This window comes from Equus asinus, chromosome 3, assembly GCF_041296235.1.
Source record: "Equus asinus isolate D_3611 breed Donkey chromosome 3, EquAss-T2T_v2, whole genome shotgun sequence".
Taxonomy (NCBI): Eukaryota; Metazoa; Chordata; class Mammalia; order Perissodactyla; family Equidae; genus Equus; species Equus asinus.
The window spans coordinates 152,063,574-152,090,409 of NC_091792.1; the positions used below are offsets into that span (position 1 = coordinate 152,063,574).

The window sequence follows — 26,836 nt, forward strand, 5'->3', positions numbered from 1 at the left end:
AAAGCTCACATGGTCCCACTGGTACAACCCTCCAATGGCTTTGCATTGCTGTATTTGAGTAATATCCTCATAGTAGACTACAGGTCCCCACTCTTGTTCGTTATTCTTCGTTTCCCTCAGTTGTGCTTATTTTTCACTTTGAGCTTTTGTTCTAGTTGTTCCAGTGACTGAAACGTTTTTCTCTTCCAACCTCCTCTTAACTTGGTTGGCTTATTCTTATTCTTTAAATTTCAGATTAACGAGGTCTTCCATGGCTATCATAGATAAAATTGTCGTAATTGCTCTCCTGGTTCTTATCACTCTGTTACTGTCTGTCTGCTCATCTTTGCCTAATCCCACCCCCATTTTAGATTATGATAATTGTTACATTGCCCTGTTTATTTATGTGTTTACTTGTTTACCAGTCTTTCTCATTAATGTGAGAGTAAGGATAGTATCTATTTTGTTCTTTAATGTATTGCTTGTACTTAGTGCAGTACTTGACTCATAATAGGTGCTTATATTTATTTAATAAATGACTTTTAGGGTATTATTTTGTCTCTTTTAAAGAAGTACATGAGCTATCCTTTCCTTTTTCTTTTCTTTTTCTTTCTTTTTTGTTTTTTTGGTGAGGAAAAGTGTCCCTGAGCCAACATCTGTTGCAATCTTCCTCTTTTTGCTTGAGAAAGATTGTCTCTGAGCTAACATCTGTGCCACCGTTCCTTTGTTTTGTACGTGGGATGCCACCATATTGTGGCTTGGTGAGAGATATATAGGTCCATGCCCGGGATCTGAACCTGCAAACCCAGGGATGCTTGAAGTGGAGTGCGTGAACTTAACCACTATGCCACTGGACCAGCCCATATCTTTTTCTTTTTTTAACCTGCGATTTTTGCAACTACACAGTTAATGTGAATCATCTTTAGGTTGATTAATGTATAGGACTGTAATGACTTTCAGGAGGAAGAATAATCAACTGTATGTGTATAAGTATAAAACTTGCCATCTTCTTCAAGGGCCGGCCCCGTGGCCGAGTGGTTGGGTTCACCCACTCCACTTCAGTGGCCCGGGGTTTTACCGGTTCAAATCCTGGGCTCAGACATGGCACTGCTCATCAGGCCATGCCGAGGTGGCGTCCCACATGCCACAACTAGAAGGACCCACAACTAAAACTACGCAACTATGTACTGGGGGGATTTGGGGAGAAAAAGCAGGAAGAAAAAAAAGAAGATTGGCAATAGGTGTTAGCTCAGGTGCCAATTTTTGAAAAAACAAAAAACAAAACTTGCCATCTTCTATTTTTAAAGTTATGATTTAGATAATGGTAACTATTTATGTATATGAGATGGCTGAACTGAAAAGAACGTCATATTCATGAAATCTATAGGAATGCAACATTTTTTATCATTTATAATTTTGTTTTGAAAAGCCTCTGAATTTAGAAACAGAATTATCACTGTATAGGGAATGGAAGTGTCTTGAAGCCAACAGGGGAAAGTTGAAGATTTTCTAACATGTGTCACCCACAGGATTTCCTTTTTGTGCTTATATTTTTGTGTGTGAGGTAAGATGGGTGAAAAGAGTAGCTGTGTGGATGTTATCTATGTGCATATAAACTTCTTAGCATCCCATGCAAGACCCTCATGCTGATTTCACCAGCTCTTAGAAGCTACGTTCTTTCAGATGATTTTGCACACATTCTTTTGGAAAGGAATGTACATCCTCTCTACTCCCAAGGTTGTCTGGCTAATTTTTCCTCATTCTTCAGGAGTTAGCTGAAGTGTCACCTTTTTTGTGAGATCTTTCCTGTTCCCCTAAGCAGTTTTAGAAATTTTCTTTCTCTGTTCTCCTGTCGTACTTCGTCTTATACAGACCACTATTGTTCTCTTGGTTTCAGAATTTTATTGTATATTATCTTTGTACATATATTCCTCTTAGCCTTCCCAGCAGTTAGCACTTAGAAGGTGCTGGGTAAATATTTCATAAATAAATGAATGGATAGATAAACCACAGTAACACTAGCTAATACTTATTATTATGTGCCAGTCATGCTCTGTGTGCTTTATATGTATTTACTTATTTTATTTATTATGATAACATTGTGAGGTATGTATTATTGTTGTCCCCATTTTATAAGTGAGAAAACTGAGACAAAAAGATTAAGTGATTTGCTCAAGGTCTTACAAATAGTAACAGAACAGGGAATCAAACCCAGGCAGTTTGGCTCTGGAGACTGCATTCTTTACTACCACATTCTATTTCCTCTCCAAATGAATCAGTGAGTAATTGAAAAACTGTACATTTGCCTAATGTAAAGAATTGAGAAGTTCAGAAAAGTTATTTCTTGTATGAGACTAGTTCATGTATATAATCCATCACTCTAGATCAATAAAATAGTAACAAAGATCATCTATTGTGGTATGAAAAATTTTGCTATATTTATATTTTCTTTATAACGTTTGCCATATTGTGATTTTTATCAGAATTGTTTATTGTTTATTATACACCATTTACTTCCTGTTACTCGTCAAAATCTTCTCTATATCCTAATGTATGAGCCACTTTATCCTGGAGGTTATCCAAGTAAATAAATTTTGGAAGTCACTGTTCCATTGGAATCAGCAGGGCCAACTGAAGGATAAAAGTGACAGCTTTAGAATCAAAATTCAGATTTGTTCCTTCTAAATCAATGCTTTGAACCTCAATAAAATCAAAACAAAATATTTTAAGAAAACGATACTTATTTTTGGATGAAGTCATATGTTATGTGTTTGATTTGTTTTAAAATAATCTGAGAGTAGGGATATGGATGAAACAAGATTAGTCGTGACTTGATAATTTTTGAGACATCTTTCTTTTTATCTTCCAACAAAACGTATTGGTAAAGGAGAATGCATTTTTGGTTTCATGCTATTTTCCATGTATTACTTGAGCCATTTAATGGCAGAAGAAAGAACATTTCTCCAATGGTAGATGTTTATTTTTCCCTAGTAAGTATAAAAATGCAAAAGATGCGTCTCAATTTATAATTTAATTTGATGTAATTTTGTGACCATTTAATTGGGTATGACCTCACCAAAATCACAGAGACACTTATAATGCTTATATTTTTGTCTTGCTAATTATAACTTTGAGTTACTAGCTCAAGACACAGTATATTCTCAGGAAGAAGTTCATTGTTAACAAGAGTGGATGTAAATCTATACTTTAAATTGTTTTTCTGTTAGTTAAGGTAATGCTAGATCCTATGAACACACAATCCCTAAAGTTTCAATGTCTTAGGACAATAGAAATTTATTTCTTATTTAGGAATAAGACCAAAACCAGGTAATGCTTATCAGTAATGGTTCATCGCCTTTTCAGCACCCAGACTTCTGGCTTCACAGTTTACCATGAAAAAGGAAGAGTAAGGACTACCACACATGGAGGTTTTTTGTGGGTCAAGCCTAGTAGGTATTGCTGTCACTTTTTCTTCGTTCAGAAGTTAGTCTTATGGCCACACCTAACTGCAAGCCAAGCTGGGAAATGTGGTATAGGTGAATGAACAGCTATCCAGTCTGCTCAGCTTATCATTATATATTTATTTTTCTCTTCTTTTTTTCAAGAACAGTAGAGGATCTTAGATTTTACCCTACTCGGAAGCTAATGAATTAGCCTGCTAACACCTTGGTTACTGGCAGAAGGTGTGAGGCTCCTGGGTGAGAGATAAAGGACTTTATTACTTGTTGCATAGGCAGCAGGACGAGCTCCATATTTGCATTGGTTCTCCTTACCCACAAAGTTCCGCTAGGGCAATCTAAGGGAACCTGCGCAGATGATGTACATGCAGTGGTTTGTATCACAGCTCAGGAACCCTGAGCTTAGGAAACTTAAATCTTTTGTAATGGGCTATGAGTAAACCTCTGACCTTTGCTCTGGAGGGAAATATTATCTTTATTATACCAGACAGTGAACAAACTTATACTTTATCCCTGAGGGATAACTATCTCTAGGCTGCTTGCCATGTAAACATCCTTGAAAGGATGGTCCAAAACAAAAGCTGTCGTTTTTAAATTTTAGTCTTCCCAATTTTAATTTTTAAAAATTTATTTAAAAAGTTCTAGTGTATTTTTATTTGTTTATGCATATATACATATAATATGTTTATAAAGTAGTTTTATTGTATGAGTGTTTTGTACTCTACTTTTTAATTTAACATCCTGTACTATTATTGTATATTTCACTTAATTTTTTTTCTCCAGCTTGATTGAAATATAACTGACAAAATTTAAGGTGTACAATGTGTTGATTTGATACACTTATATGTTACAAAAGATTACCATCATGGCATGGTAACACCTTCATCACCTCAGGTAATTACCATTTCTTTTTTGTGGTGAGAACATTTAAGATTTACTCTCTCAGCAACTTTCAAGTTTATAATATATTCGTGTTAACTATAATCACTATGCTGTATATTAAAATCCCAGAACTTATTCATATTATAATGGGAAGGTCATACCAACATCTTCCCATTTCCCCACCCCTCAGTCCCTGGTAACCACCATTCTGCTCTCTGTTTCTATGTGTTCGACTTTTTTAGATTCCACACGTAACTGATATCATACAGTATTTGTCTTTCTCTGTCTGACTTATTTCACTTAGCATAATGCTCTCAAGTTTCATCCATGTTGTCTCAAATGACAGATTTCCTTCTTTCTCATGGCTGAATAATATTCCATTGTATATGTATGTACCTCATCTTCTTTATCCATTCCTCTGTTGACAGACACTGAGGTTGTTTCCATATCTTCGCTATTGTGAATAATAATGTAGTGGTCATGGGAGTGCAGGTAGCTCTTCGAGATCCTTTTTCATTTCCTTTGGTTAAATATTCAGAAGTGAAATTGCTAAGTCATGTGGTAGTTCTATTTTTAATTTTTTGAGGAACCTCCTTACTGTTTTCTGTAGTGGCTGCAACAATTTACATTCCCACCAACAGTGCAGAAGAATTCCCTTTTTTCCACATCCTTGCCAATGCTTATCTCTTATCTGTTAGGATGGTAGCCATTCTAACAGATATGAAGTAATATCTCATTGTGGTTTTTTTTTTTTTGAGGAAGATTAGCCCTGAGCTAACTACTACCAGTCCTCCTCTTTTTGCTGAGGAAGCCTGGCCCTGAGCTAACATTGTGCCCATCTTCCTCTACTTTATATGTGGGACACCTACCACAGCATGGCATGCCGAGCGATGCCATGTCCGCACCTGGGATCTGAACCGGCAAACTCTGGGCCGCCGAGAAGCGGAACGTGCAAACTTAACCGCTGCGCCACCGGGCCAGCCCCTTATTGTGGTTTTGATATGCATTTCCTAGATGATTAGTGATGTTGAGTATCTTTTCATGTACCTGTATGTCTTCTTTGGAAAATGTCTATTCAATTCTTCTGCCCATTTTTTAATCAGATTATTTGTTCTTTCACTAGTGAGTTGTATGAGTTTTTTATATATTTTGGATATTAATCTCTTATCAGATAGATGATTTGCAAATATTTTCTACCATTCTATAGGTTACCTTTTCATTTTGTTGATAGTTTCCTTTGCTGTGCAGAAGTGTTTTAATTTTATGTAGTCCCACTTGTTTTTTTTTGCTCTGTTGCCTTTGCTTTTGGTATCAAATCCAAGAAAGTCATTGCCAATACCTCACCTAATAGTCTTTAAGTCCAGAGATTTTTTTATGGCCAGAGAGTATTGTGTTATGTGGTTGTATCATTTAACTGTATTTCTATTTTGGGACATTTATATTGCTTCCAATATTTTTTATATTACAAGTAACTCTGTGGTGGAGATATAATTTATAATTCTTATTATAAATCCCTGATAACTTATCATTCTTATTATACACCCCTGATGTTTTCCTCATGATAAGCTCTTCCAAGTTGTGTTACTTGGTCACAGAGTATAAATGTTTGTAAGGCTCAATACACATTTCTAAATTGCTTGTCAGAAAGCCAGTACTACCAGCTCTCATCAACACTGGTTGTTCTCATTTTTTTTTTTCAGTTTCACCAATTTGAAAGGTAAACGTCAGTACTTAATTTTTTTAAGTTGCATTTCTTTGCATACTGAGATTGAACAATGATTTCACAGGTTTATGTGAAATATTTTAAAAGGCCTTTCAGGTGGTCTAACATTCTGTAACATATGATTATTAGTTACATTTCTGAGAAAATGTCACTTCTTACTGAATTGTTAATATTTTGTGAAGCCCTGAAATGTACTTTTGTTGGTATCTTTTTCTTGTTGTAAACCTAAAGGATAAAATATGAAATACTGTAACTTTCTTTTTAAAATTTATTAAACTAAAAATTGTACATATTATTCTTTCAAACAACTTTCCAGGTTGTATTAAAATTACTCTTATTAACCAAAATTAATTGCATTCTCTTAAGACTTCTATTTCCTGTACCATGTGATTTTAAGAACATGACAGACTTAGTATTTTACCTTTTTTTTTCTTTTCACTTTAATATCCAGGTCAGGGTTAGTAAACCAAGTGATTTTTTTTGCACAGTTGGTTTTGACAGTAAAAAAGTTTGGATTTTCTTGTTCTGTTTAATGCAGTCTTAGAGTTTTTTCGTCTTCATTTTTTTTTTTAATCCCCATTTATGTTAGCTACACAAGAAAGCCCAAGACAATGATACCATTGGTGTAGCTCCTGCATTCTTACCCTACGCTACTCTGTCCTCTGCTTTTCAGACACCAGTTTTATCCTTTCTTAACTTTTGAGACTTCCCTTGAGTCTTCAGGAGCTTACAAATAAGACATCAATAAAACTCCTTTATTCTCAACATCTTCCTCAAACAAAAGTTTATAAAATTCTTCTTATGTCACTTGCTCACCCAAAAGGACAGTACTGCCTTCTCCTGAAGCTCTTTGAGGTGTTGATTTTTCCCTACTATCTCTATGTTATCATTAGGACTGGATGTGGGGAAGGTGACCTTCTTGTTCCATGTTGCTCTTTCCAGATCATTTTCCTTCCTCTTCCCTTAGAGCCCTTAGATTTGAATATCCAGCTATATGATTATACTTCCTGTTACTTAAATTTGTTGGAGTTATCAGCCAAACCCTGAATCACTGTCTTGAATTTCTTGAAGATTTTGGCTCCCGGTCACAGTTATTCCATTACTGTTGCTGTCATGATTCTTGGTAATTTCTGCAGATTATCCTTCTAAAACCTTGGTCTCTTAGTTCCTCGAATTCTTCACCTCTGGTCATCTTGCCCCCCACTTACACTAACATAGTTATTCTGTAGACCTGGTCAATGTCAGTTTCTGCACCCTCTCCATAATTTCAGTATTAATTTCATGCATCCCAGTCTGTCTATTATCTCCTGTCTTTCCAGTTCACTTTCTTTACTAACCAACTCCAGTAATTTTTAAACCCACACAAGACCTTAAAATCAGTTCATCTTATCAGTTTTTCATTTTCCTGAGCCCCCTCCTTACCCAACTTAGATTCCATGCTCCATCAATATATAACTCTATTACGTTTACTATCTTCAACTTTCTTGCCCTTCTTTTCAGTTATTGTACATGGTTGGGAAAACCCCAGCTCTACTTAAATGCAAATCTTTATCTGCTCAGCACCTCCACCCATGCAGCTGAATGTGTCTGGAACAAAACCTACCCATACACTGTCTCATTTTAAATTCAGGTTAACTATCTTCAAGTGACTTCTCTGTATCTTTCACATCCCACGTGAAATCCATTAGCATATCTTATTCATTTCTTATTCCAAAAAGATATTGAGAATCTGCCCCACTTTTTACTATCTCTACAGCTACCACTCTTATCTGAGATACCATCTTCTCTTTCTTCGATTTTTACAGTAGCCTCCTCAGTGGCTTCTCTGCTTTGCATTTGACCGTCTATAGTTTATTCTCAACAAAACAGCCCAAAAGAACTTTTTACAATGTAAGTCAGATTACCTGTTTTTATTTTTTCCTCACAACCCCCCAGTAACTTCCCATCTCTTTTACACTGGCCTATACGCCCTGCATGATCTGGTCCCTGGCTTTTTAAACCTCATTTCCCACTATGTCCCCTCTCTTGCTAACTCATTTCAGCCCCTCTGGCCTTCTGGCTTTTCTTTGAATCTGCAAAGCATGATCTTGCTTTACTTTAGGGCCTTTGCACTTTTTAATTCCCTCTGCTGGGAAGGCTTTTACCCAGATTTTCTTGCTCCTTAGCCTTCTTAAGGTCTTTGACCTACCTGTTTAAAATAGTCCTTCCACTTATGTACTATTTATTTTTCTCCATAAAATCTGTCAGCATTTGCCATGCTATATATTTTACTTATTGGTCTCTTTCCTTTTGTTAAAATGCAAGCTCATTGTTATATCTGCAGCACCCAGGACAGTGCCTGGCCGTAGTAGGCACTCAAATATTTGTTGAATGAATGAATGAATGATCAATAAAGTGGTTACCATTGAAACTGTTAAGCACTTGTTTAAGCAGGGTGTAGTATGGTTGAAGTAAAAGAAATTGCACGTATACAGTATTAATGCCTTTGTCCTTCAGTTGCTTAGACACACCAAAATGTTAACAGTTGTTATCTCTGGTTAAGGGCATTTTTTATATCATTTTATGAATATTTGGGAAATGAGCATGTATTACTGTTATAAGGAAATTTTAATTCCATTTTGAAAAATAAATTTGAAGAACTAGAAAAATGATATGGTTTACTGAAGGACATAAAGGAAATTAAATCATTACAGCAGAGAGAGTGTTATCACATGTATGAGAGACGAATACTGGATATTAATTTAAGGATGCTGTTAAAAATGTAAGAAAAGAAAGATTTTGCCTGTGTCTCACTATGACTTTACATTTCTGGGTTATTTAGAATGAAATACTCTAGTAACTAAGTCCTCTTAAATGTTGCTCACCAAATTCTAACACAACAGAGGAAAACTTTGAAGTGAAGTTCTGTGAGGGCGTTTTCTGTATCTACTGTCTCATTTGTCAGAATCTCAGTTATTTAAAATAACTTCTATGACTCATAACAGTTCATAATACTGGTGGTGATGTTTTAAGGACCTGGATTATGTCTTTTTCATCTTTGGGTTCTCAATGTCTACTACAGCGCTTGGTATATAATAGGTGCTCAGTAAATGTTTGTTGAATAAATGTTTGTTTTCTTCAATTGATCAGTTATGGTTATCTTTATTAGGAAAGGACTTTTGCTTGGATAGTCACTCCCCCAATGCTATAGATAAACTGATGTGGTATTAGGGAGTTGAAGAAGGGGGAGGAAGAAAGGAAAAAAAGAGAAAGAAAAAACAGAACAATGATAGACTATTTTATTAGAAAGACAAATGCACACACACATTAAATGACAAATTTCACGGTCTTTTTTTAATTGGGTAGTGATTTCATTGGGGAATTTTCCTAGTGACATGATTTGTTCTTAGTCTTGTTGAATTAGGAAAGTATTTTAGCTTCAATATTATGATAAACCAGATATATAAATGTCAATGCTAATAGCTTAGTATTTTAGTCTTCTACAACTTGATGCCTGTGGTATCTGGATATTTTTTGGCCTGTTCTTGTAAATAAGGTCTTAATGATGTTTAAGGAACAGCAACTTGTGGCCAGAAAAGAAAAAAACTCCATATTATCCAAGCTAAGCAATATAAATGGGGCTTAGGAATCTCCCGCTAGATCAGAATTCTCCTAGAGAAAGATCTCTTGAGCCTACAAACTAAAAACCTTCAATATAATTTTAAATAAAGCCTTTTATGTAGTATGAGAGCATTTTTTTAGTTGATAATCAATTGCCACTATTATGTAGGCTTACTAGATTTGCAAATTTACAAGTTTTTACAAGTCTGTTGGGTCCCTTCCTCAGGAAATCAGTTTAAGTTTTTTTTTCCTATATTGACTCAAAGAGCCTAGTTGTCCTTAAATCCTGTGAATATATTTGCCTTATAATTTGACGGCATTGAGTCAACACCCTTATAGGGTCTGTAGTGTTGTAAAAAGAGAAACTGTTCAATAAAGGATCACATTTGAAAAAATGAACTGTGCCGGATGAAACCAGCATTGGATATGAGTACTGAGCTTTGCTTTAAAGCACTCACAACTATTCAAGGAAATATACCCTTGCCCATTACTTTCAAAATGGATCCTTTAGGTTTGGAAAGCAACTGAGCGGTATCTTTGTGCAATTAAACCATAGATGTAAAAAAATTAAAATAAATATGTAATGAAATATTGATTATCTTTTAGCAGAAAATTAATTATATATTTGTGTTAACATTAAAATTTGTATAGATTCCAGAAATATTCTATCAAAGTAATTAGACTGTTTCAAATCAGATATGTTTGGGTAAGTGCTTCTTACTTTCAATTAATCACTGGGTTTAAACACATCGTTATACTAAGTAGATCTTTTCTGAGTATCATCAGTGTCCCTGAAGCTAAATAGATAACAAGAATGAGCTTTCATTTTTTGAGCACTTTCCATGTGCTGGTCATTGTGTGCTATACATGGAGTAATTCTCAAAGAACTAGATATAACATAGGTATATTTGTTTTCCAAGTTTTTAGATTTAGAGACTGAAGCATAAAGAGGTTAAAGAAGTTGCCCCGGATTACACAGCTAGTGTCTAAGCTGGGATATAATATTGGAAAATAAGTCAAATTTAAAAATGTTAAAAATTTATTGATTGACCCTAATATTGAATTTTGTTCTCTGTTTGTTTTTGTTTACCTTTCTAGTTGATTTGGAGCATATGCGAACAGTAAAGCCTGAAAAACACTTACGGTTTTGCCAGGAAAATGGTTTTAGTAGCCACTTTGTCTCAGCAAAGACAGGAGACTCTGTAAGTAAAATAATGAATACTGAATATCTTAAGTGATGTTTCACTTTTATTTACTAATATTCATAGGAAGTATACTTTCTTTACTTAACTTTTGGAAGAAATTAATTCCTGTTGAAGATTTGAAATAGATTAGCTATAACATATTTATTCTGTTTATATTTTTAATTCATTTACATAATTTTGTGGCTGTTTTAGGGAATTTAAAAATATGAGAGTTAAAAAGAGTATAAATCACCCTTAATTTCAGCATCCAGAGATGCCCATTCATAACCTTATATGATTCCTTCTAGTCATCTTTTTCAGATACTCACAAGTACTAGTGCTACTGTGCTACTGCTGCAGATTTCATTTACTGAGTGCTTACTTTGTGTTAGGCACTGTACTACTCTATGTCTGATTTATAGATAAGTCTTAGAGAGGTTATGTAATGAGGGCCCAGGTTACAGAGCTAGTTAAGTGGGTAGAGATAGGATTTGTAGTGACACTCAGGGTTCACCATATTAACCACACTAAATATTTACTTTAAAAAATTAAGATGACAATATAGAAATAATTTTGTATTTTACATTTTTTTTTTTAAAGATTGGAACCTGAGCTAACATCTGTTGCCAATCTTCTTTTTTTTCTTCTTCTCCCCAAAGCCCCCCAGTACATAGTTGTATATTCTAGTTGTAGGTCCTTCTGGCTCTGCTCTGTAGGGCACCGCCTAGCATGGCCTGATGAATGGTGCTAGGTCTGCGCCCAGGATCTGAACCAGTAAAACCCTGGGCCACCTACGTGGAGTGCCCGAACTTGACCACTTGGCCACGGGGCCTGCCCCTACTTTTTAATTTAATATATTTATGTGTAGGAAATTTTGCCATGTCATTCAGTATTATGAAATAGATTTAATAATTCATTAGATTTAATGATCCATTAAATAATTGTTCAAAAATTTATTCAACCAGGTCCCTGTTGTTGGACATATAGGTTGTTTCCAAGTTTTGGACATAATACTCTAAAATTTTGTCCATAAGCTTTGATGTTTTGATTATTTCCTTCAGGTAGATTCCTTGAAAGGGAATTGAAACATATTGCCAAATTACCACCAGAAAGGCTAATTTATACTACCACCAGCGTTGTATGAGTGCCATATCACTGTATTCTTTTTTAACAGTCAAGATTTATTTATTTTGTAATCTTTGTCAATTTGGTAGGCAAGAAAAAATGAAAGGTATTTCGCTATTTAAATTTGAATCTTTTTGATTGCTGTTGAGGTTGAAATTTTAAAAATTTCATTACCTATTTATTTTTCGCTTATAATCTGTTTATAATTTTCTATTGCTTTTTACAATTTTGTATGACGATTTTTTTTAGGGATACCAACATTTGTTGTAATTTTTGCAAATATTCTCCACTGCCCAATTTTTGTGTGACTCTTAATTTTTTTGACATTTGTAACCAAAGGAAGTTCTTCTGTGGTTTAATCTTTTTGATGTTTTTTCTATATGATTTCTTTCATGGTTTTTGTGTTTAGGATAAATAATAAATAATATAAAGGGTGTTTAATCTTTTTTGGGATCAGATTCATTTAAAAATTTGACCTTTTGGAACCCTTTCCCCTGGGATAATACAAACAAAGGCACATACCCACACATGCTATTTGAAAAAATACAATATCAATACTCTTTGATAAGTCCATCCATGGATTGGGCTTCTACCCTCACTTATCTTCCTAGGATTTTTTTGCCATTTTAGAATAATTTTAACTTGCAGTATTTTATCTTGTGTTTAACCACTTAGTACTTTTTGTATACTTATGTTGAACCACCCTTAAAAATCCTCATTGTTTTCTTTTTAAATGCAACTTTGAAATGATTTGTTCTTGTGGAATCACTTTAAGACTTATAGTCATCTCCAACTGCAGGTTACTTCTCTTCATTGCTTGAGGAGTTGAGCTCCTGGCTTACTGTACTTTCTCTAATACTACCTTAGACATAATTCTTAGTGATTTCAGTATCTTTGTCCTTTACCTTATCTCAGCCACTCACTCCCATGCATTGTCATTACAAATCACTGCAGCTCTTCTGTTATCTCATATTTCAACATCAGACATCCTGATCATTGACTACCATCTCATCTTTCCAGCTCACACCCTTGAATGCCCTAATCCAATCAGTCTGCAACCCCAGCAGGACCTACAAGACATTGATGCTAACACCTTTTCTATGTCCCTAACCTCCTTTCATGTCCTCATTTTCCTCTTCCTAACTTAAATCTCATGGCCAATCAAAATCATTTCCATGCACATACCTTCAATTCTCTTTCCCCTCTTTCACTTTATCAGACTTACTTGGCTAAACCTTAACTCTGATTTGAACTGGGCCCCCACCTTTCTATGGCTGCACCCGTGTATTTGAACATGATCAGAGAAAAACACAGAGGCATGCTGGAAGTTTCACTTAAAATTTGGAATTACTAACCTTAACTAGGCCCATAATGATCCTCAATAATTATAGCACATATCCTTAGTCCTTTGTCTCCTCCTCACCCAGAAGACTGTTTCATAGCTTCTCTTTTCTCCTCAAATCTTCAAAACTTCCTTGTCCATTCTTTCAGCTGATGACTTTGTTTCTTATTTTACAAGAAATTTGAAACAAACAAGGCAACTTCCACGTATTCCTGCCACCACATCTGCCCCCACTCTCCTTCCCACCCTTCATATGTCCCCATATCTTCTGTCTCCTTTGTGGTTACTGTGGGATGAATTATCTCTGCTCTAGCTAGGGTCAACTCCTCCATTGTGCATTAGTCCCTCTTCTCTTTGCCTAGTAATGAACGTTGCTTAGCAGTTCTCTCTTCCCTACGTCATCATTTTTTTCAGTCTACTGGATTATTCTATCAGCATACAAAATATTGTGACTTTTCTTAATCTTAAAAACAAGAAAACTCTTGATCCCACTTCTCTCTCTAGCTATTGCTTGCTTTCCTCCACTTTCCAGTAGAATGTTTTAAAAGAGTTGTTTCCAGTTCCCTTCTCCCAGTTTCTCTTGAACGGTTCTAGACAGACTTTTTCCCCCAACATTTCACCCAGACTGGTGTCATCAATGTCATCAGTGACTTCCTTTTTGCTGAATTCAGTGGCCAGTTTTTAGTCCTCATCTTACTTGACTTAGTTGCAGCATATAAAATAATTGATCACTCTCCCCTCTTTGAAATACTTTTTTCACTTAGCTTCCAGGATACTATACCTCCTGGTTTTCCTCTTACCTTGCTAACTGCTCTCTCTTAGTCCTCTTTGCTGATTCCTTCTTATCTTTCCAACTTCTAAATATGGAAGTTTCCTAGGACTCAGTCCTTGAATATCGCTTTTTCCTAACTTATTGCCTTTGTGACCTCATCTAGTCTCATAGCTTTGACCAGACCTCTCCTATGAACTCCAGATCATATATTCAACTGCCCCCAGCTCCTCTGCTTAGAAGTCTAATAGGCAGCCCCAATTTAATTCAGGTCCGGAGCTGAGCTCTTGATATTCCCTCTTCAGATCTCTCATAGTCTCCCCCACTTCAGTAAATGGCAGGTCTTCTACAAGTTGCTAAGGCCAAGAAAATTTTGGAGTCATCCTTGACTCTTTTCTTTCTTTGACATCCCACATCTGTCTATCACCAAGTCTTTTTGGTTCTGCTTTGAAAATATATCCAGAATCTGGTAACTATTTCTTACTGTCTCCATTGCTACCACTTTGTTTCAGGCTTCCATCATGTTTTACATAAGTGTCCTTCCTGATTTCTCTTTTTGTATCCTTGATCTTCTATAGTGAATACTCAATACAATAACCAAATTGACCCTGTTAAGACAAAAGTCAAACTAAGTCACCCTCCCATGGCTTCCATTTCACTTACAGTAAAAGCCAAAGCCCTGCCAAGGTCTTACATGATTTATACCCCCTTAATCTCTTTGCTCATTTTGTTTTACAATCCCCCTCTTTCTCTCCATTCCACCACATTAGCTTTTCTACTTTTTCTTGAACACTGACCACCAGTGAACTATAATATTAATGCCTTTTTGGCTACAGATGACCTAAGTCTTTTGGGGATACTATATTTTTTTGTTTAGAAATCAAAATTAAATTAGTAAAGTTGCAGTAAATATTTAGTAAGTAATCATGAGATAAGTAGGGATAAGAATATGATAGGACACTTATGAAACAAAGACAAGTTATACATGACAGTGAATGTCTGGATTGGAGCTCTGGGAATCATAGTGGACTCAGCAAAAGGTAACTATGTATGAAAGGCTGTTTATCGAGAAGTATTTGTAGATTTTTGTTTAACGGTAATGGAGCATACTGCTCCTTTACTCTGAACTGATAAAATACAGTAAAGATTACTCAGTTGTTTTGCTCAAGAGATATGGAGAATTTATTGAAATTGAAGAGAGCCACAAAGATTATTAAAGGGTTGAAAAGTAGGACCTTTTAAGAGAGGCTAAAACCAGTTCAAAAGACCAATATAGAATTTGGCAGTGAAAAACCTGGATAGTAAAGTAGAGACTAATTTATTCTCATTTTCTTCAGGACTTATGGGAGTTTGTTATGCCAGTAGTTTTTTTTGGTTTTTTGTTCGTTTTTTTTAACATGGTAGCTGTTATTAATTGTTTTATTTTAAATTTTTAAAAATGTAAATTTTGGGGCTGGCCCGGTGGCACAGCAGTTAAGTGCGCATGTTGCGCTTTGGTGGCCCGGGGTTCTCTGGTTCGGATTCTGGGTGCGGACCTACACACCGCTTGTCAAGCCATGCTGGGGCAGACGTCCCACATATAAAGTGGAGGAAGATGGGCACGGATGTTAGCTCAGGGCCAGTCTTCCTCAGCAAAAAGAGGAGGATTGGCAGCAGTTAGCTCAGGGCTAATCTTCCTCAAAAAAAATTAAAAAATAAAAGAAATAAAAATGTAAGTTTTTAGGGATAAATGTGTCTGTTTAGACCAACTCAGTGAATTACATGGATTTTCAAATTATGGTTTAATCATTTAAAGAAATTATTACACTTAAAATGTTGCTGTATTTGACAAATAAAACTATTTTTGGAATAACCTGGTACATCATATTTTTGTAATTCTTTCTGTTTATCATTTTTTAGAAAGTTCAGTTTATTTGAAGGTAACTTAAGCATGCCTGTTTTAAATCATTTAAATCTGTTTTTGTTATGTAGGTCTTCCTGTGTTTTCAGAAAGTTGCTGCTGAAATCCTTGGAATCAAGTTAAACAAAGCAGAAATAGAACAGTCACAGGTGATTATATTGAATTTTATATTTTAAAAAATAATTTATTTCTGGAAAGACATTAATTTTCACCCCAAATCCTTTCACATTTATACATTCTATATACATATCCCTAAAAGCCTTAGAAATAGATTGTGTGTATAAATCAGTGTTTATTGCAGAAGATGGAGGATATTAACTTTTTGCCAAATTATGATACCTTTGAAACTTCATTTTGTCATTTTTGTTGGAAAAATGAGATTATATAATAAAAGTTTCATCAATGTTTAAATAATGGGTTAAGGTGCTGACCATATTGTTTTGTACTTTAAGTTCTTCCAGGACTACTGTATAATATTCTTTTTATGTTTCATACAAAATCCCAGCTGTTTATCAGCGTTTAGTCTTATTTAGTGAGAGTTTACTCCATTTGGCATCTTCCATGTTTGCTTTAGTCAAACATTAGTTTTTCAGTTTTTTTTAAGTCTGTGCTCTCTTGTCTAAAATGTCTCCCACTGTAATGATACTAATTTTTGATGTTATTTCATTGTTGATTTAATAGTGGTATTAATTATTGAGGATTTCTGAATTCTTTCACTATTCCTGGACAATTCTCTTAGACTAAGAAATAAACATGATACTAACAGTCAAGCATTTAAAAATACCATATAATAGCACACCAGTTCACATGTTTGAATGAACAAAGAGCCAGAGCAAGAGCCTTTAGTTTAAAGTTAAGCTTCAGAAGTGGTTTGGTTAGAAGCAACAAAAAATTATATTTTTCCTTAATTACTTCCACTCCATCCTCATCTCATGCAGCTAAAAAGGTATAATTATCTTTTCTTAAATTTTTCTTTAATTCTTTTAGAGTTAGTTCTGTGTCTTATTTTCATGCTCATTCCGTGTATGTGTGTGTTTTAAAACAATTAGAGCAAATATCAATTAAAAATTGCTATGCTGATGTGGCTATTTCTAGAACTTGATTAAAATATTTGGAATTCTGGATATCTGCTACTTTTACTTCTCATTATTCAAAAGACATTTATTTCAGCATTTACTATGGCCAGGCACAATGTTAAGACATTTTGTGCTCTATAAATTGCTCCCAGACACACAAAAACAGTTACATGGTTTTGGCTAAGGAGGATGGATATTAAAAGAGAAATTGCCATGATTTGCTTGATTGCGCACAAGTTGGCAGACTCCAGAGGTCAAGTGATTCCCTTGCTTTTGAGCTTCTCTTTCTAAATGATGTTTGTCTCTGATTAGAGTCCATGAGTGATTATCAAACAATCATGAATGATTTATTGATCATATATTATATATATGGTATGGTAGTGGGTCTAAAGAAGATTTAAAGGAGTTTAAAAAGTAGTCCCTGCTTTCAGTAAAGAAAATTAATATATGATTTGCCAGGCACTGTGTTATCTCATTTAATCCTCCTGATAACTCTGTGGGGCAGGTGCTATTTCATCATTTTATGGGCAGGAAGCTGAGACTGTGGGGAGGTTAAGTAGGTTGATCCACTAAACCTAAGGTTAGGCCGTGGTGGAACCAGGTTTTGAACTCAGGCCTGTCTGACTGCAGTCCCCCTAGTGTTTCTACTCTACCATATTGGGGGAAGATTTACTGGGCAGTTTGGAGTGGGTGGTAAGAAAATGGCTGAAAGAGAAGCTGGCATTAACAATTTGAAAAGCTTGGGTTGTATTTTAGAAACAGAAGACAAGTTTGGTTAAAATAAATGACCATGTGTGTTGGAGTGTGAAGGGAATTTGAGAAAAGATTATGGAGATTTATGAATGCCAAATTGATAAATTTTATCTAACGTATTGACAGTGAGAAATAATTTTTTAAGCAGGGAAATAAATGAAAGCAGTTTTTAGATAGAATTAATCTAATGGGATTGGCGTATGTGTGGTTGGATGGGAAAGAGATTGAAGCAAGGAGACTGTGTTTTGGCTCTCATGTGATAAGGACCAGAATCAGGGTGAAAGGGAAAGAATGGATGTAAGAGACATTTCAAAGAAGAATCAATAAGGCTTGTGGAATGACTGGATGAAAGAGAGAAGGAGTCCAAGATCACTTTGAAGTTTCTTGCCTGGGGGAATGGAGAAAAGGGAGACCCAGTGATTGGTGGGCCCTCCCTAGAGGAGAAGGTGTGCTGATACAACACAGGCAGCCTCTCTGAGAATGAACTCTGTATACTGCCTGAGCTCTGTGGCAGTACTCAGGTTCAAGCATAACACTCCAGAGAGATGGAGTAACTCAGATACTTTTGAAAGGCAAAATTTTAGGGAAGCTTTATTCATATTCTTAGCTCACTGTTATCCGCCAAGAGTCAGAAAGTTACTATTTTGACTTTAGAGAGAGATTTAACATCTAGGCATATTTTAACGAAAGAGATATCAGATGTGTTAACTACATAGCTCTCTACCCTTCCTGTACACTGCACCTTGTTTATTAGTGTACTCTATCTTGTTTATTGTGCAATGAGATTTAATTCGATCGTTTGTTGGTGGCATTTACTTTGAATTCATTCATTTGAAGGTGAATTCAGGTTACTAGAGCCCTGTTCTATTATGTTTGTCAGAATCCTTTGAATAGGGAAGAATGAATTTGGTGCCTTTGCCAATTAAATTATTCATTTCACAATTAACATTTCTCAGTGTTAACATCTCTCAAGGAACAGTTTTGAAAGGTCATTTTTTTAAAAGATGTTTTTAAGAACATACTTGTAAGCTGTGTTGAGCAGCTTGTATTTCTTTTTTTATGGAAGTTTATTTGACTTATAACATTTAAATTTATAGATGTATAATATGTTAATTTGATGCATTTATGTATTGTAATATAATTGCCATTGTAGCAATAATTAGCATCTCTGTCAAGTTACGTAATTACCCTTTCTTTTTAGTAGTTGGAATAATTAAATTTTACTCTCTTAGCAAGTTTGATGATCATAATACAATATTTTTGTCTGTATTCACTGTACTGTGCATTCTATTGCTAGGGCTTATTTATTACTCTGCGTGAGTTTATACCCTTAAACTAACATCTGTCCTGTACCTCCACCCCCTCCCCAGGTAACCACCATTTTATTCTGTTTTTACAAGTTTTTTTTTTTAAATTCCACATGTAAGTGATATTATACAGTACCTGTCTTTTCTCTGTTTGACTTATCTCACTTAACGTAATGTGTTCAAGGTCCATCCATGTTGTTGCAAATGGCAGAATGTTCTCCTTTCTCATGGCTGAATAATATTCCATTGTATATGTGTGTACCACATTTTCTTTATCCATTAATCTATCAGTGGACACTTAGGTTGTTTCCATATCTTGGCTATTGTAAATAACACTGCAATGAACACTGGGATGCATGTGTCTTTTCAAGTTAGTGATTTCATTTTCTTTGAATGACTACCGAGAAGTGGAATTGCTGGAAGTTCTGTTTTTAATAGCGTCTTTTCTTGTACCTCTTGGTCACTTGGATGTCTTCTAAAGTTCATTTAAAAGACAAAGAAGTTTAGATCTTATATATAAGGGAGGGGGCAGAGAGAGAGGGAGAGGAGGGTGAGGGAGAGCATGTGAGCACCTGTTTTCTGTGGCTTTTATGCCATTGGAAAGATCCCTGAGGGAATTCGGTGTAATGTTTGAAAGTGTTATGTATTATTTTACAGAGAACGAGCTGGATGGTAGATTCACCACTCACATGGAAATTGATGCTATAGTAATTTAGTTTGTGACATAAATACTCGTAATGAGGTTTTAGTCTTACTTCCATTCACTGATTATTTAAAGAGATTCTGCTATTTTAGTTCTAACCTAGATTGTTTCTGTTTGGAAGTCATACAAAGTGAGTTATCAGCACATTTTGCAAGCTTTGCAAGGAGGGGAAAGGGGAAGAGGGAGAAAAGAAAGGGAATGCAGTTAATTAATACAGCATTTATCTTTTTGCTGTTTAACACAGCAAACATTTTTTGAAGGTCTCCTTTGTGCCAGGGACCACATCAGGATCTAAGGATACTGCGATGAATGAGTTAAAGTCCTTGTCCTCAAGGAGCTCCCAGAATAAACGGGGGCAGACATATATTTAGACAATTAAGTATACTCTACATGCGTTTTTCACAATTCCCAGTGTAGTTAATAGTTTCATCTACATTACTTATCTGTTCTCCTCTTTGCTTCCCCTAACTATTCTCCTCTAAGAGAGTGTAGTAGTTGGGCATAGTTGTTAGCAAATGTACTAGCTTCCCAGATTGTTCAGAATTTTGTTTACAAAGTAGTCAAATCTTTAGGAGAAAAAATAAATTTTCAACTGCTATTCTCCAGGAAGTCCAGCATTCAGCTCTTTAAGAATTTGTTAGATAATCTAAGAAGAAAATGCATAATCCTGTATCTTATTTCTTTCAGTCTTAATTGCAAGAAGGTTTTGCGTATATACTTGGTGTTAAGCGTTCTTAATACATTTTTATGCCTTGACATTTTCACTTGCCAGTTAATAAATTGTGAATTTCTGTATTGTTCGAACTAGGTCTGCATTAGTTTCTTCAAAACAAAATTTCTCTCATGTCTGAGATACTCATGAAACTTGCTAAAAATTCCTTATGTCCCCTCTGAATATTTTCATACTTTGTATGAAAGTATCTAGGATAGGGCCTGGCATGTACTAGTCATGCTCAAGATTTTAGTTAAGTTTTACTTAGCACACAACTGTACAGCGCAAGCACGCATTTAAACCCTGATCCTAGGGGCCCTCTCTTTTTGGCTTTGTCTGAATATTGACCTTCCTTAAGGACCCATAAGGAACTTAGATTCTTCTAACCTAGGTGTTAATCTTTTCAGCATTTTCTCCAGTGTATTACAAAGACTGCACTGGAATTCCTTTCTTATCCTAAACATTACCTGTTTTCCTTGTAGAACATATTTATTCCCTTTGTGCATATTATTCTAACTCAAAGATATTGAACATTGCTTAATAGATTTCCATATCATATCCCATTTTTTCATTTTTCTACTCATGTTTTTAATTTATTTTTTCATATAGTTTCAGAACCAGATGGGTCCTTGAGACCATGTAGATAAATTTTGTTTTACAGATTAAGAGATTGTGAAGACCAAAGAAGTGAAGTAACTTGCCCAAAATTATGAATGTTGCTGGTAGCATGTAATGGTACATTATATAGAAGAAAAAGAATAGTAGCTTTCTTTAAGCTCCTGCTGTATGCAGAGTATTGTGCTTTTAAAAATCCTGTATCCATGCTTTAAGTGCAAATCTATAATCTTGTTGCACTTTTTATGTGTATCAATCAGAATATTCTTTAATAGTTTACACATCTGTTTTCCATGCTAGACTCTTATGCATCTCAAAAACAGATCATGACTTATTTATCTGAATGTCTTCAATACCTAGAATAGTGATTGGCTAAAACAAGTGTTTTAGCCTTCGATGTATGTTTACTCCATACCCTGAGCATGAAAAATTGACTTTTGCAATGGTAAATATGTTACTGCTATCTGGATTAAGGCATAGTTGCAAAATTAAGACTAAATTTATCTTTAGTGTCTTCCCAAGAATCCATCTCTACTCCTTATACCTTACTATTCCAACTCCTAGGTTGCTTTCTTGCTTTCCCTCTGAATAGCTACCACTTTCATTCCCAGTATCTATTCACAAATATTCTTAGATAAAATAAGGGTTAAGTTTGTGTTCAGCCACACAGCTTCTTTCCTTTTAGGGATACTTCATTATTTTTACTCCATTGACTAATAGCAGAGAATAATTGAATTTACTCTGTGGCTCCAAAAATAAAAGTTGGTGTTTTGTAAGTAAGATTTCCTCTGAAAGCCTCAATGAATGGCTTGTAAACAAGCCAACTACTGTAAAATCACCTATCATGAAGTTTATGTCATGGAAATTATGTTTTTTCTACTCAAAAAGCAAAGTTTTTAATCTACAGAGCCTTGGTTCTGGCTTTCAGTTGAGAAACTATACAAAGCTTTATGTCAAACAGCCAAGGACCTCAAGAAGGATGTTGGCTTGTTAGTTCAATTTGATGAAAATTAATGGTGAAAATCTAAGTCATTTATGTTAGTCAATACTTTGACCAAAATGTCTTGACTGTAGGTCAGAACCTGGTTGTGTTTATAGGATAGGGTTTAAACCACCATTTTGGAGGATTAGTGAGTTGCTTACTGATTATGAAAATCCCTTCTCTTTATTGTAACCCATAGTTTGGCCTGAAACAATTAGGTTTGGGGAGGTCAGATAGTGGTGTTCAACATTTCACTCACGTACCCCCTCATACCCTCATATCTCATGTGGCAGTTGGTAATGCCTCTGTTGATAGCATCAGGCTGAGTGCCTTGTAAATCAAGAGTCTTGTCCAGAAGTTAATACTACTTGATAGAGAACTGGAGCAGAGCCCATCCAAGGCTAATATACCATAGCATCCTGTTCATTTACTTGGGGTTGTTTATCCAGTCTTTATAAATGTTATCACAAACAACAGCCCATATTAACATGTTTTTCTATATGTGTTAATTAATAGATGCTATTATGAAGGAAGAGTTTTTTGAAATAAGGTATCTGAATCATTAAAAAAAAGGATAATTTCATGTCTAAAAAATTTGGGGAGCATGTTATCTCTATCTTACATAGTTTTCATAAATGGTCTTTTCGTCCTAAGGGTTATAGCAATCAAAAACCTAACAAAGTAGTTTTGAGTCTTTATTTAGCAAAACTCTTAGATATTTGAAAACAACAGGTGTTGTATTTTAAGTATTGTATGTTAGGATTTGTTTTTAAATGACAGAAAAGTGCATTTTGAACTTGTTTATTTCTATATGAAATTCGAAGCATGGAGGTTAGAGTGGTGAAGGATTGGGGAGTGAGCATCAAAAGGAAGTCTTTGACAAGTAATAAATATTATCAAATGTAAAACTTGTAAGTGGCATATGGCTTCCTCTGATTTATGCATTCTCTCCCCACCTTCAAAGAAAATTAATTACTCTTTCCTCTATTTTCCCACAACGTAAGTCCACTAGTAAAGCACTTATCTTGTATGACAATTAGCTGTGTACGTGTTTCTCTTCCAGTTAGATCCACAGCAATCTGTGAACAAATCCTGTGTAATTCACCCATACTTTCCCAGTATGGAGTGACTGGCACATAATAGATCCTCAGTAAAATTTATTGAAGGAAATGGAATTAATACTTTTACTATACTTTAGCATAGAAAAGCCCCATAATTCTTCTTTGTCGTCTGAAATACTGGGTATTATATATATTATGTATAATTGTGATATCAAAAATAGAACTGACAACTTGCCTGGGAGGTTCAGTAGACTTGTCTATTTCAAGAATTAAATAGAATTGTAAAGGATAATGTTTCTTGGATCTTTGTTCATTTTCTTTCCTTTTATATGTATATGTTCTGCTGTTTCTTTTGTGACATATTTAAATTTATGTGTGTATTTCTTTTTCTACTTTAGTGGTCCCTTCTATTTTCAGTCATTGAACATACTTTCTATTTTTTCTTCTTTTTTTTTCTTTCTTCTTCATCTTGTTTATGTTGTATGGAATTGACAGCATATTGTCAGGGCAGAAATAGTGAAGTACCCGGAAGAAGATATTCAACATATCAACTCTGCTCAAAGTAGAATCTGTTCAGTACAGTAGTGCAGGTATTAATGAATAAATTATTGCAATTTTGGGGAGGTGGGGGGGAGAACTAGTGAATGCTATCTTATTCCTTATCAATAGAGGATTTCCAATGATTATTGTACATTATTAGGAATTAATATTGCATAAGTCCTGTTTTAGAACTTTGAAAAGTTGATCCTTTGCCAGGAGGCTTATGAATTAAACAAGGAATTGGGAACAAATTAAAATAACATTTCAATTACTTTCCAAGTATTTGTCTTTATGGGTTTGTTTATTACATATGCAGTGAAGTAGAAAATTGAGGCAGTTATTTCATTATTCATTCCTTACCATTTTTCCTGAAATAGCCTGGTAATTGAAAGAGTATTTTTAAAATTTGCCTTGAAATTACCTTTTGTCTGCTTATGTGTGCAGCCTCAGTAACAGTCAAAAACAATCAAGAATTTGTTTTAATTTAAATTGTTACTTAGAGATGAATATTAGGGCATATTGGTAAATTCATTGTTTAAGGTATTCTTGAGGTGTAGGTTAGAAGGAAGGAAGGCAGTGTTAAAAGTATCTTTGGTTTAAATTATTTTAAAACCATGAATGTGAGGTAATTTTCTAAATTTCTCATTATTCTGTATTTTGTTAGAATCATTATTCATAATCTAATAGTGAGCTACTTGGAAGTAAGTTGGAGATTTAGGAGGAAAGTTTTAAAAATTGGAGAAGTTTTAAAAATTGGCTTGCTCAAAACATTTCTGCTTTATATATGACTCTTTTTAACATTTATACCTTTTCTCACTAACTCACAAATTGTTGTAAACATTCTAAAAACAGTTATGGCTGGGTATAATAATGGTGTATGAAATATTAATAAATCATGACTTTTTAACTTTGAAATGATGAGGTCTTGTCTATGAATTAAAATATGTAAATAATTAATTTTAATTCCTTTGCATTAAATTATAACCAGGGTTTAATTTTTCATATTGATGTGTTAGTTTTTTGTTAGACTTGCGATAACCTCAAGGTGATGTCATAAAACCAGGCAAGACTCAGTAAAGAAATTGTTGTTACATTGTTAAACCACCCCCTCCCCGCCCCTAATCCCAGCTCTGCATTAGTTTGTTCTGGTTGATGCTTTTAATATCAACTCCTGCTTCATTTATGATGTCTGTCATCAGGAGTTCACCAAAGTTCAAAAAATAAAAATATACTTTAAGGAGTTCTTTCTAAATGTTCTGATGTCCTGATAATAACTCTGTTTTCTTTTATGACAGCGGGTGGTGAAGGCAGATATTGTAAACTACAACCAGGAACCTATGTCAAGAACTGTTAACCCTCCTAGAAGCTCTATGTGTGCAGTTCAGTGAGCGTATTTTTCTTTTGTACTGATAGTTTTGGCTGCCCTCCGCCTCTGTGTGGGCCCTAGGACCTCTAGGAACTTGTTTTATCAGTGACCATCTCTGTAGTTCAGTTAACACTTTCCTCCCAACTTGCTTCATCATTAAGTGTTGCCTCACAGCCGCAGGCAGCTCCTTGGACTGGAAAGAATTCAACTTTGGGACCACACACTTTGAATTCAAAATGGAAAGCCCATTCTATGGAATTAGACTGCTTCATTGAAAAAGAGTAATGTTGGTTCTCTTTGTGTCCTCACTTCTTTTTTCCCTGATGTAAATTTTTTTAAACAAATATGAAAACTATCCAAGGCTTGATTATCAGCCAGGATTTTGCCACAGCACAGTTTCATTCTCTTAGCTAAACTCATACATGGCAAAGTATGCTTCAGAGTGCAAACATTTAAACAAGTAATATATTTTATCTACGGATACTTAAGAAGGCATTCTTTTGCTATCTATTGTGAGTGAAAATATATAAAGCTGTATCTAAATGAAAATGCTTGAAATAAAGCTGTAATAGAAATATTTTTTTCATTTTTTAAGAAAAGGCCTAAATTGTTTATACTGTAGCTGTAGCTTACAAAGTAGTATTTGATATTGTATTTTTATTACTGTATCATGGTCATTATGCATTGTATAATATTCAGGGTAGACGGCTTTATGAATTTTGATAAATGTTCAGCTGATGCTCCACATGGACTTTCTCCTGCAAACTGCTTAAGGGTACTCCCAGAATGAGTTACGACTATTGTTGAATCATTGTGGATCAGACTGTACCTGATGTTCAGATGTTTTTCTCCTGCAAATAAATTTATTTAAATTACTTCTTTTGGGGATTTTCTTTCAGCCATTTTCCTTTTGTTTACAGGAAAAAAGTGTATTTGGATACAAAATCAGTGATCCTGTGAAGTTTAATAAGCATTCAGTTACTTAGAGTTGTTAGGTTATTTTGTTGGACTGGTTAAAATCTAGACTCCATAGCCTGGCATTTCAGGGGCTCCATATCAGCTGCCTCCTACCCCTCTGCCTTGTCTCATGCCCATCTTCTGTGCACTGCCTACCTCTGTGCAAGTAGAGCTATGGACTTGCTCCTGTGTGCTTTATGATGCTCTGCCTTCCTGTCTTTGCTATGCAGGTCCCTCCACCTGGAATTCCTCCCCCTCTCTAAATGTCTACCTTCTGTCAGCCAGCCTTTAGGCACCATGAGGGCAGGGATCTGTCTTGGTCACAGTTGTGTTGTGCTTTTTGTGCTAAGGCACAGTCCCTGGCATGGTTGCTGCTGCATATTTACCACATCGAAACAGGAATGAGTGCTGCCCCTCCATGAAGCCAGTCCTGGACTCCACAGCTGAAAGTTCCATGTGAGTACCTCATGGGTGGTGATAACCCCTTCTTGCCTTGAATCACAGTTATTTGTGTCCTTGTGTTTTATTAATAGGCCATGAGCTTAGTGAAGGACAGTCCCAAGTCTGTTCTTTCTCACTTCCTTCAGGAGTGCCTAGCAGGGTACTTTTCTTGCAGGAGACTTACCGTAAGCGTGTGCAGAAATTTTGGACACCTAATTTTACAGCTGTAAGGAATTTTAGAAAACTTGTTATTTCACATTCTGTGTGGCTAAGGAAACTGAAGTTTGGAGAGAAAAAGGAACTTGTCAGAGGTCATGAAATCACAGAGCTAGACCTGAAGGGAAATCTTCTGTCTCTAAGC

The 26,836-nt window shown here is 35.1% G+C and overlaps 1 protein-coding gene across 2 annotated transcripts in view; it reads left to right on the top strand.

The window, feature by feature from the left end:
* RAB28 (RAB28, member RAS oncogene family) overlaps nucleotides 1-25,952 on the top strand; it is a 90,073-nt gene extending 64,121 nt beyond the window's left edge. Inside the window, exons 5-8 of one of the 2 annotated variants that reach the window (XM_014851822.3) lie at nucleotides 10,741-10,844; nucleotides 16,034-16,111; nucleotides 23,667-23,761; nucleotides 25,007-25,952. In XM_014851822.3, the coding sequence (XP_014707308.1) occupies nucleotides 10,741-10,844; nucleotides 16,034-16,111; nucleotides 23,667-23,756 (272 nt within the window). In that variant the 3' untranslated portion in view covers nucleotides 23,757-23,761; nucleotides 25,007-25,952. The remainder of the gene's footprint in view (nucleotides 1-10,740; nucleotides 10,845-16,033; nucleotides 16,112-23,666; nucleotides 23,762-25,006) is intronic. The other variant, XM_014851821.3, reaches the window with a different exon arrangement.
* Nucleotides 25,953-26,836: the final 884 nt, after the last annotated feature.